Below are 12,772 nucleotides of genomic sequence, written 5' to 3' on the forward strand. Positions count from 1 at the left end.
CCCTGTATAACGAAACCCCCGTGCAACTGTACCCCCTTTAACTGAACCCTCGTGCAACTCAACCCTCCATGCAACCCATCCCCCTCAAAACACTTTTCAGCCATTTCTTTTAAATTGACAATACTTTTCAAACGTTACTTATGTATTATACAGACCACATCGGCGAGGTAAAGCTAGGTCAAGTCACAATGTCATTCTATCGTTACTTTTCAATTAAGCTATTGAATACCTTCTACCAATGTCTCTTGTAGGCGTCAAATCTATTAAGTATCTGAGCATATTCTTTGTATTGTTGATGCAAGCATCCCATTCTTTAATTACCCGTGAGGCATTCTCGTGCTACTGAACCCTCATGCAACTCGACCTCATTTAACTAAACCTCCGTGCAACTGAACCGCCCATGTAACTAAAATCAAAGTGAACTTTGAAAGATCAAGAGAATGTAACTGTGACAAGCTAAACCACGACAAAGCACTACTCTCGTGGAACTCAATTCCCATTTAACTCAACCCCCTTGCAACTGAATCCCCCTTGTAACTGAACCCCTGTATAACCGAAACCCCCGTGCAACTGTATCCCCTTTAACTGAACCCTCGTGCAACTCAACCCTCCATGCAACTCCTCCCCCTCAAAACACTTTTCAGCCATTTCTTTTTAAATTGACAATACTTTTCAATCGTTACTTATGTATTATACAGACCACATCGGAGAGGTAAAGGTAAGTCAAGTCACAATGTCGTTCTATCGTTATTTTTCAATCAAGCTATTGAATATCTCCTACCAATGTCTCTTGTAGGCGTCAAATCTATTAAGTGTCTGAGCATATTCTTTGTATTGTTGATGCAAACATCCCATTCTTTAATTACCCGTGAGGTATTCTCGTGCTACTGAACCCTCATGCAACTCGACCTCATTTAACTAAACCTCCGTGCAACTGAACCCCCCATGTCACTAAAATCAAAGTGAACTTTGAAAGATCAAGAGAATGTAACTGTGACAAGCTAAACCACGACAAAGCACTACTCTCGTGGAACTCAATTCCCATTTAACTCAACCCCCGTGCAACTGAATCCCCCTTGTAACTGAACCCCTGTATAACCGAAACCCCCGTGCAACTGTATCCCCTTTAACTGAATCCCTCGTGCAACTCAACCCTCCATGCAACCCATCCCCCTCAAAACACTTTTGAGCCATTTCTTTTTAAATTGACAATACTTTTCAAACGTTACTTAAGTATTATACAGACCACATCGGCGAGGTAAAGCTAGGTCAAGTCACAATGTCATTCTATCGTTACTTTTCAATTAAGCTATTGAATACCTTCTACCAATGTCTCTTGTAGGCGTCAAATCTATTAAGTATTTGAGCATATTCTTTGTATTGTTGATGCAAGCATCCCATTCTTTAATTACCCGTGAGGCATTCTTAACTATCGCAATACCTTTACGCAAATACCTTTTCGCAAAAAATTCGCAAATCTCGTAAACTAAAGAAGTAATTACCCTTTTCAAAAACATTAGTCCTTCTATTAATGAACCCATGAAACGAAACCAGTCTGATAGCATCACACAATCTCGCTCCTAGTTCCAAAAATGGAATGCATGTAGCGTTCGTAGTAATAGGTTTAAAAACCTATTAGCCAAGTTTAAAAAAAAAAAACCTACTAATCAACTTACAGATGAATGACCAATAGAAATTCAGTTAATTGTGTCAGAAAAACTTGAACCAAAACAGATTATACCCAACCTGTTTGGTACGGGGGCGCCCCAGAAGTATAAGGTTCTTCCAGAAAAACCTGTTTGGTACGGGGGCGCCCCAGAAGTATAAGTTTGATTACTACTGGTGTATGCTTCCCTTCAATGGAAACTTTTAGCATCGCTAGGTGGGATTGGATACACTGACCTGAATCCAGATTTAGATTCAGTGTCACAGGAAGCATGCTTATTAGCAGAATAGAAGGTAAAGATATGGTGTACCCCCCCCCAATAAAAAACAACAGTACGAAGCCCAGCCCCCCAACCATCTATAATGATTATCTTTGCCCCTGGCGATTCTCCCTAAATAGAATTTTGGGAAATTTTGTGCCCGTTTTATAGTTCAACTTTTCCAGAAATTTCTGTTTTTTGTCTTTTCAAGCACTTGTATTTTTAACTACTCAAAAATGATATATGAAAATTTGTCCACGGAAACTTTTCGAAATGGCGAGCAAACGCTTAATGATTGAGAATAATAATTTAAAGAAAGGAAACGAGACTAATTGAAAGAAATTGAAAAAAAAATTGAAAAAAATTGAAATTGAAAAAAAATTGTGTATCTAGTCTAATAATATTTGAAAGTTATGCCGTATCTAGTGTTCTCATTTACGAGCCAGTGACGAGCTTGATTGGACTATTAACCCCCTCAAATTTATTATCAAAATTATTGACATGAAGCAGAAACTAAGGAAGAGGGGCAAGGTGAATGATAGCACCTGACCTGTTTTGTTTGTTCCCAAACCCTTCAGCCCCCACACAAACAAACCCCATGGCCCCCTCTCCCAAGATTAACACCACAAACCTTAATCCCTTCACAGCTCAACCCACACAAGACAACTCTTTCGCACCTTAACAATCACATAACTCAGCTTCACGAAAATCCTAGCTCACATAAATGAGTTGTTATTGCGTTGTGAAGCAACACTGTTACATTTGCCGTATTTTTTCTGTTTGTTTGTGATCGGCGGTCTGTAGCTCCACAGAGGCAAGAGATACAAACTCCAAATTTTTGGGGGTATAGGGATCGTGAAATGGGGTTGGAAGAAAGTTCAAGTGAGGTTTGTAAAATTTCCAGTAGTTTTCCCAGATTTATTTTCGTAACTCTGTACATGGCACCAAAAAAAAAAAAAACTATCCCAGCTTTGAAAGTAAACATTTTTAAGAATAATGTAATTTCATACTCATGCAGAGCATTGAATTGGCTCTCTGAGAACTGGAGAACAAAATTCAGTATCTCTTCTAAATTTCTTGGAAATAATTTGGGAAATGATACCAGAAATCTTGATTTTGAAATTTAACTAAGAAGTCCTCTGATTACACGTTGACCTTACACGTAATTAAATAGAAAGAACAAGTTTTTTCAACTGAAAATAAGTAGCAACATTAAAACTTAAAACGAACAGAAATTATTCCGTATATGAAAGGGGCTGTCCACTCCTCAACGCCTCGCTCTTTACGCTAAAGTTTTACTCTTTCTCACAACTCTGTTTTTCAAAACAATAAAAATTTTTAGCGTAAAGAGCGAGGTGTTGAGGAGTGGACAGCCCCTTTCATATACGGAATAATTTCTGTTCGTTTAAAGTTTTAATGTTGCTCCTTACTTTCAGTCGAAAAAACTTGTTTTTTTTATTTGATTTCTGATCGTTTATTAAGTAATGCCAGGAAATCTGGCCCCACCTCGCCGGAGAAAATACCTCCCCACGGAAACATCCTCTAGACATTTCAATCAAGGTGAAAATTTACCCCCGACAATTACTCTTAACCACTCCGCGCGTAAAATTAAAACGGGAAAGAGAAAGCAAGACATAAAAAGAATTTGGTACAATAATTCTGGCAAATTCCCGCACTCTATAATTTCCCCTGACAAGTTCACTCCCTGGAAATATTCCTCCCCATGGAGAATCCCCCGTTAACCCCCAGCAGAAAATTTGCCCCCCCTCCCACCCAAAAATGTATGCATGTATCCCAATAACAAATATTATGCGTAAACAATAGACAAATTTTATAACTTAAAGACCTTTCCCTTGGGGCTTTGGGGGGGGGTGTGTCAGGTTATACCCAAAGGCATAGTTATTGGGCCTTTCAACAATGATGAACAAAAAGGCTATCTCAAAATTTTGATTGGACAACTTTGGGAAAAAAAGGTGCGGGGAGGGAGCTTAGTTGCCCTCCAATTTTTTTGGCCACTTAAAAAGGGCTCTATAACTTTTAATATCCGGTCGAATGAGCCCTTTCCCAATATCTAGGACCTCTGGGGTCGATATGATCACCCCTGGGGAAAAAAAGCAAACAAACAAATAAACACGCATCCGTGATCTCTCTTCTAGGAAAAAAAAAATACTTAAGTCCACATTTTTGCAGGCAGGAGCTTGAAACCTTTACAGTAGGGTTCTCTGATACGCTGAATATGATGGTGTGATTTCTATTAATATCACTTGAATTTTAGGGGGTGTTTTCCCCTTTTTTCAAAAATCAGGAAAATTTTCTCAGTCTCGTAACCTTTGATGGGTAAGACTAAACTCAATTAAATTTATATATTTGAAATCAAACAGTTCGTGGTAACGAACTGTAAGTAAGGAGCGACCCGGCTCAATGGTGACCGAAACTCTAAAAAACGGAATTTTGGTACCAATAGATACATCAAAAGAATTAGATTTTAATTTTGATTTCAAATATATAAGTGTGATCAAGTTTAATTCTACCCATAAAAAGTTATGCGCCTGAGAAAATTTGGCTGATTTTCGAAAAAGGAGGAAACGTCCCATAAAAATTATACAACCTTAATGAAATTCACACCATCATATTCAGTGTATCAGAGAACCCTACTGTAGAGGTTTCAATCTCCGATCTACAGAAATGTGGAATTTTGCATTTTTTGCCAGAAGAAAGATCACGTTTTTTTTTTTTTTCTTTTCCCCAGGGGTAATCGTATTGACCCAGTTGTCCTAGAATATCGTAGGAGGGCTCATTGGAACGGAAATTAAAAGTTCTAGTTCCCTTTTTAAGTGACAAAAAAAACGGAGGGCAACTAGGCCACCTCCCACGCTCATTTTTTCTCAAAGTCACCCAATTAAAATTTTGAGATAGCCATTTTGTTCAGCATAGTCGAAAATCTAATAAATATGTCTTTTACGATGACTTAATCCACCACAGTTCACAGGGAAAGGGCTGCAAGTTATGAACTTTTCCCATTACTTACTTATCGTATTGTTTATTGGGAAGTATACAGACATTTTCAGGAAGAATTTTTTTCTGGTGTGGGGGGGGGCTGGAGGAGGGGGCTGCTCGGGAGAATCTTTACGTGGAGGATGCTTCTTTGGGGTAAGGGACATTTCTATGAAGGGGGCGCCGTATTTTCCAGCATTATTTAAAATACAATCATAAATTGAATTAAAAAAAACCCAGTTTTATAAACTGGAAGTAAGAATGAACATTATGACTTAAAATAAACAGAAAATGTTACATGTATGAGGGTGTTATTTTCCAGGTCAATACCTCGCTCTTTACGGTACAGTTTTTTTTAGTGCTTTCAAAAGAGCTATCTATTCTAATTAAAAGGCCTTTGTGATACAGGGGTTTGTGAATTAATTTTTTTTTTACTTTTAACGTAATGAGCGTGGTATTGACTAAGCGGAGAACCCCATCATATACGTAATAAAATATACGTAATAAAAAAAAAAACAATAAAAAAAGACAAGCGATACGGCTCAATAGCAATCGAAACTTTTAAAAATGGAACTTTGATGTCAATAAATATATCAAAAGAATGGGCTTATATTGCTGATTATAAATATATGAATTTTATTAAGTTTAGTATTACTCATCAAAGGCTACGAGCCTGAGAAAATTTACCTGATTTTTTAAAGAGGGAGAAACATCCCCTAAAAGTGAAAGAATTTTAATGAAAATCACACCGTCAGATTCAGCGTATCAGAAAACCATATAACATAGGTTTCAAGCTCATATCTGCAAAAATCTGCAACTTTGTATTTTTTGCCAGAAGAAAAATATACGAATATAGAAGTTCGTTACGTAATTTAATTTGTAAATTACGTCAGACCCAAATTTAGAGACTGCCATTTAGCAAAAGAAAAGTAAAATTTTCATGCAAATTTTGTTTACTTATTCAATGACGGTGAGACAAAATAAAAGCTGCATTAACTAAAAAACGATCAGAAATTAAATAAAAAAAACAAGTTTTTTAAACTGAAAGTAAGGAGCGACATTAAAACTTAAAACGAACAGAAATTATTCCTTATATGAAATGTGCTGTCCCATCCTCAACCCCTCGCTCTTTACGCTAAAGTTTGACTCTGTCTCAAAACTTTGTTATTTAAAGCAATAAAAAACTTTAGCGCAAATAGCGAGGCGTTGAGGAGGGGGTAGCCCCTTTCATATACGGAATAATTTCTGTTCGTTTTAAGTTTTAATGTCGCTCCTTACTTTCAGTTTAAAAAACTTGTTTTTTTTTATTTAATCAGCATAAAAAGTCGATTCCTTTGAAGTATCTGATATGAATTATCCGTTTCTTAGAGTTTCGGTTGCTATTGAGCCGGGTCGCTCCTTAATTACATTTTGCTACCACGAACTGTTTGATAACTTACAAGGTACTTATTTAGTAGATGGTAAACACGCGAGACACCCACTCGAGAAAAGCAAAGATCGAATAGGCATTGCCCAGTAATTCCTATGAGACGCTGAATAAACAAAAACAGGGGTTTTCTTTTCTCACTCGATGAACTATATTTAAACTTTAGCGTTTTGGGGTTTAAGAGAGAAAAAGGTACCTAGGTTAGGTTAAGTATTTAATAAATGCTATGCTTTACCCCCTCCCCACTAATGTGCAAATATATAGCCCAAATTTGCTTCTAAACTGTTATATTTTTATCAATCTTTATTTTATTTCATTAGTATTAACCAAACTTTACTTCTCGCGTGTTTACCGGCTATTAAATAAGTACCACTTACAATAATCATAACGGATCTATAAACTTGATACAAGAGCATGCACATTTTCTACTCTTGATATATAGTTGCATGTGTTGCTCCGCAACTATGACCCATGTGTCAAAGTTATACCGGGAATCCTAATTTCGAAAGAATTTTTTTTTCAAAAATTTTCGATGTTAATGTTTATTATAGTTTGAACGTTTAATGCCATGAAAGGTAAGGAAGAAGATATGCACTCTTCTTATATCCGAAAATGAACCGTATTCTAAGAAATAAAATGTTACATTTTGAACCATTTCACGGATGTTCATTATCCACTGTGAATGGTACAGTCTTAATACAGGTAACAACAAAACACTACGCATACACAGTTAGACGATTACTTCGTACACACAGAATATATTTCAGAAGTTCTTTAATTACATATTGACCTCACAAATAAACAACCTAAAATATTAATAACCCATCCTCAAACGTGATCAGGAGCATATGTGATCACACTTATTGCTCGTGAGATATAGTTACATGTGTTGCTTCGCAACTCTTACGCGTGGGTTCAGTTGTTGCAACGCTCAAAGGGACCTTGGCACTGGAGGTCTAGTTTGCTCTTTCATGTCAAAATGGCACCTTTTTCTACTGAACATCCAATCAAAAATGAAACTGTGTCGTATCCTGCTTCCACTAAAACTGTTAGGAGGACTCAAAAAAAGATTTCGTAGGATTTGTGCCTAGTAATGACCATTTTAAGACATGCGATCATTTCTGCTGGGAGACTTCTCCTGCCCTCCCCCCAACAGAAGAGTTAAGCCAGTGTGTTGGTCAGGTTTGGAGCAGACACCTATCAAAATATTCCTGTTCCTGCTGGGGGTAAATTTTGTACGAAACACTTGTTGGGAGGGGGAGGTGGTCAAATTTGATAAAAAAATGAAAAAAGGGGAAGCTTGATATATGTTTCCTATTTCTACTTACTTGGTTTATAGTACATGGATCAGTGTTACTGTTCTTTGATGTGTATTAAATAAAAAAAACAAGTTTTTTCAACTATAGGTAAGGAGCAACATTAAAACTTAAAACGAACAGAATTATTACGAATATGAAGGGGATTTGCCCCCTTTTTAAAAATTTGGGCAAATTTTCTCAGGCTCGCACCTTTTGATGGGCAGCTTTAAACTATATGAATTTTATATATTCTGAGTAAGCATAAAATTCAATTCTTTTGATGCGTTCATTGTTACCAAGATTCTGTTTCTTAGAGTTTCGTTTACTATTGAGCCGCATCGCTCCTTACTTAGTTTGCTATACGATCTGCTTGATAATTGAGATAAATATGCTAGAAAAAATTGTATTGATATTCTTAAAGAAAATTAATTAGAAAAATATATACACATTAAATTATAATAAAAAAAACAAAGTTTTGGCATATTTTATAGATCTACTAATGCTTAAGATTTACCTCCTCTTGCATCCATCCCCCAGATCTCAAGCTTTCAATTTGTTCAAAATTCTTTAAACAATTTAAAATTAAAGGAGAAAGATTACCTCAACCCTTTCCCTTTTGACGGTTTATATTTGGGCAGTTTTAATCACAGTTATATTGGCTGATAACTTCCAAAGGGATCAACCCCAACACCATTCCTTGGATAGTATTTACTTGCATTTATTGAAAAAACGTCAAATCTCTTTATAGCTGCACTTCTCCAATAAGTGTGTTTACTTAAATTCAATAAAAAAAAAAAAAAATAGAAACTAAAGGATTGTTTTCTGGTTGTTGAAGCGTGTACGCTAGGGCGCCCACAGGACGGCAAGTTTGTGCTTCAGCCTCACCCCCCAAATAATGTCGCGAAAACGATACACTATTCATGGAAAAACTCACTTCTCTCCCCCCCCCCGAAAAAATTATGCAGGTGCCTTTTTGAGTCAACATTAAGGTCAAATTAAATTGGTGTTAAGTTCTGCTGAGTTTTAGTTATAGAATTTTTTTTCAGTGCCTGGTACTTGTCGGTTATTGGAAACACACCCAAGAAATGAAGTTTGGCTAATCCTAATGACATAACAAAACAAGATGATAAAATAATTCTTTAGGGTACTCCCGTATTAAACGTACTCTTTTATATACTGCAATGGAAACCAGTCACGAGAAACCCGCAAATTCAAGAGACCGCTATAGAGTAATGCAATGCAAGGCGTTGTTTTCATTGCGTTTACGATATTTAAACTTTGTTTTTAGGGGTTTAGGGGGGGAAGGTACCTAGGATAGGTTACGTAATAATATATGCTATGTTTTACCCCCCACCCCCTGCAATTATATAGCCCAAATTTGTTTCTAAACTACTATATATTCATCCTATTTTATTTCATTAGCATTAACGAAACTAGCAGTATATAAAACAGTACGTTTAATACAGGAGTACCTTCTTTAGAAAAAAATATGGAAACCTTACCCCCCCCCCCCATATGGTAATATATAGTCCAAATTATACAAGTCCAATGCATTCTGTCCAAGTTCAATGAGTTGTATCATCCGTCACATGTTTTTTGCAGCTATAATATCGGTTTCTGATATTTAATCTAAGCGTAATTCTCGGGTGGGACTTGCCGGTTATTGGAAACAAAGAGAGTTCTGGGACTTTTTTTTTAACGCCAATTTCTGATTGTAGGTTTGAATGTGTGGCAACAGAATAAACTTAATTCTAATGATCCGATTAATATGGTTGAATGTCCTAAATTAAAAAACTGTCTTTTGAGGGTCAATAAGTAGATTAAACTTTGAAAAAATGCTTCCGCAGATAAAAATGCCCACAAAATGCAACGAAAACAATTTATATATGCCCGTTCGGCATAGGTTTTCATCAATTACCCGGCCTCCACTACAGAAAGAAATTTGCCTTACGCTTAAAGAATTTATCAATAGTGTTACGTAGGTTAATACAAACGTACTACATACGTTGTAAACATTTCTCAGAAACAAGGATCTATCTGTGGAAAGAAACTGCCCATTTGGAAAGTAGAAAAAGCAGTAAAGACAGGGAAATTTAAAGAAAATGGCGAGTGTAACAATGCTTGGAAAGCCTCATGGGATTTTGAAGTTTATGGAATTGGTGAGTTTCATTTTCATATGTTCAGTTGCGGTTCTAGGCGGGGGGGGGGGCAGCTGCCCTCCCCCTTGTTTTTCAAAATAACATTCCTTTTATTTTATAAGCTCAGTTTTTCATTTTCATAAGCTCAGTTGTGGTTCTAGGCTGGGGGGGCAGCTGCCATCCACCCTTGTCTTCTGACATAGGCTAACATTCCTTCTGACATAACCACTCGATGCCTTTTTTTATGCTGATTATGAATATAATAATCATTTCGGTAAAATTCTACTTTAGCTACTTTTGGCTATCTTGGAATGGGGTTAGGTTAGAAAAATGAAACTTTCAGGGATTGGTCTACAGGCTAAAGTATGTCCCGGGAAGGTATTTTGAAGTACCTACCTCCACTCCTTCTCCCTCTAGAGGGTCCTGAAATTTTGCTACATGACAGGTCTATACCCATTGAAATTTTGACAAAACAACATTTTACATTAATTTTCAGTTATCAGTTTCTTTTTCTCTGGCTTCAGCTCTGAAAATGCAATTTCAGTTATTTGAGCAGAATTTTAAGCCATATAAATAGTTTATTTCAAAAATTTAGGAAATGTATTTGCATATCTTTAAAACCATATAAATTGGGATTGAGCAAAGTTGTGAAGCTGAAAAAAATTTTGTTGTACTTCATTTAAGCAGAAGATCTATTTTGCAAGGTTTCACTTCTATAGCTCACATATTTTTAAAGGTCATCAAAGGTCAGGACCCTCTAGAGGGAGAAGGAGTGGAGGTGGGTACTTCAAAATATCTTCCTGGGACATACTTTTGCCTGTAGACCCATCCCTGAAAGTTTCATTTTCTTAACCTAACCCCTTTCCAAGATAGTCAAAAGTAGCTAAAGTAGAATTTTACCATCATTTCTATTAGAAATTAATTTCAGCCCCCCCCCCTATGTATGCCGATTCAGGGTATATATTTCTACATTAGGGGTGGGGGAGGGGTAAAGTTTAAACTTACCTCCCATTTGCATCAGAAACATAATTTGCCCCCACCCCCCCCCCTAATGTAGGAATATATACCCTGAATTGGCATATACAGGGGGGGGGGGCTGAAACTCATTTACGATAGAAATTATTATTATAGGCTATTCGTAATTAGCATAAGAAAAGGCATCGAGTGGTATACTCACTTTATGTGTAAGTCAATAATACGATTTGGTAGATATTTACCCCTTTTATTTTACATACCTAGGTGTACCTCCCCCCAGATTATGAGGCGTAAAACCGCTACTGAATCGGCTAATTTATTTATCCTATCTTGTTACTTGGTTGTTGTTCAAACACTGATAAACTGAACACGAATTTTTTTAGATGTATAGGCCTACCTAATTTTGGTAGCCTCTTCTGGCTTTCCTAGAGGCCTAGGCCCAGTGACATTACTAGCCAAAATGTTTGGGGGGGGGAGCTAGAGATTTCACCGACTGGCTGGTCATTTTTACCGACTATTGTTTTGTCAAAAATCAGCATAATGTCCGTTTCAAATACAATATATAAAATCACTGCACAAGTCGGTAAAACCGCTGCATTTACCAACAGAGGTTCAGATTTCGGTACATATCATGTCATTAATGCTGTTTATTTAACCAAATGGAAAGTTGTGGCACCATCCGTAAAATCATGGCAGGAGTCCGACCAAGTTCAAAATTACCGACCAACTTCAAAATTTCTGTAGATGTTTCCTCAGTGGTCTTTATTGAACTCAAAAAAGAATTTTAGCAGCAATTGAATTGAAGTTATTAAGTATTTTGCAATAGGTTGCATAGGTTGCATCGAGACGCTGGGTAATTCTAGACAGAGAAAAGCCAAGACAAATAGTCCAAGTAATTGAGAGGCAAATGTTTAAATGGCTGGGGCACGGGTAAATGCCAGGAGTATGCATGACTCTCTTATTGGGCACATACTTGTCAGGTTAGGTCACTTGTCAGGTCACTTGACCGACTTTTTTTTACCGAGTGACCAAAGACATTGGGGGGCACCCCCTCCCCCATACATGACGGCCCTGCCTAGGCCACCTATTATACTTTTTTTGTCCTTGGCTAGGTTGATTTCTTTTGGTCTTAAATTCTGGTCTATACTAGCTTAAGTGCTAGGTTCTTGTTCATGGCTTTTTCTGAACTAAATACTACAGAAACAAAACAAGCTACTTGTTTCATAATGCCAAATAGTACCAATTGGGAAGGAAAACCATCTCAGAAAAGTTTCGTGTAGCCTACAGCCAGTGTTGAGTGGGGAATTGAATGGCGGACCTAGCCTACTAGGCTACTCTTTTCTTGTTAGTGTATGGTTTAGAAAAGAACATGCACAAGAGTGCTACCATTATGCGTTGAAACAAAAGCTAAAAATAGAAATTACATTATTTTTGGTAAAATTCTACTTTAGCTACTCTTGGCTATCTTGGAAAGGGGTTAGGTTAGGAAAATGAAACTTCTAGGGATGGGTCTACAGGCTGTAGTATGTCTTAGGAAGGTATTTTAAAGTGCCTACCTCCACTACTTCTCCCTCTAGAGGGTCCTGAAATTTGCCTACATGGCAGGTCTATACCTATTGAAATTTTGACAAAACAACATTTTACCTTAATTTTCAGTTATCAGTGTATTTCTTTAGGTTTAGTTCTGAAAATACAATTCCTATTTTTTGAGTAGAATTTTAAGCCATATGAAAGTATTTTTTTAATTTAGGAAATGTATTGTATATCTTTAAAACCTTATAAATTGGGATTGAGCAAAGTTCATTTAAGCAGAAGATCTATTTTGTAAGGTTTCACTTTTATAACACTCAGCTTTATAAAGGTCATCAAAGGTCAGGACCCTCTAGAGGGAGGAGTGGAGGTACGCTCAAAAGGACCCACTGGTTTGTCCACAAGTCCCATGAGTTGCAAACCTTCTCCCAGTAATGGGTTAAATTGCATGGTGATGCAGAACACCATCGCGGGAGAATCCTCTAT

At 36.9% G+C, this 12,772-nt stretch overlaps 1 protein-coding gene across 2 annotated transcripts in view; it reads left to right on the forward strand.

Annotated features, from left to right (window-relative positions):
* The first annotated feature begins 9,565 nt into the window (after nucleotides 1-9,565).
* The window catches only part of LOC148946700 (protein snakeskin-like), a 32,790-nt gene continuing 29,583 nt past the window's right edge, over nucleotides 9,566-12,772 (forward strand). Inside the window, exon 1 of one of the 2 annotated variants that reach the window (XM_089096337.1) lies at nucleotides 9,566-9,802. In XM_089096337.1, coding sequence (XP_088952463.1) covers nucleotides 9,746-9,802 — 57 coding nt within the window. In that variant the 5' untranslated portion in view covers nucleotides 9,566-9,745. The remainder of the gene's footprint in view (nucleotides 9,803-12,772) is intronic. The other variant, XM_089096336.1, reaches the window with a different exon arrangement.

The sequence above is a fragment of the Artemia sp. Qi Xiang Cuo genome, chromosome 11 (genome assembly GCF_049724085.1).
Source record: "Artemia sp. Qi Xiang Cuo chromosome 11, ASM4972408v1, whole genome shotgun sequence".
Taxonomy (NCBI): domain Eukaryota; kingdom Metazoa; phylum Arthropoda; class Branchiopoda; order Anostraca; family Artemiidae; genus Artemia; species Artemia sp. Qi Xiang Cuo.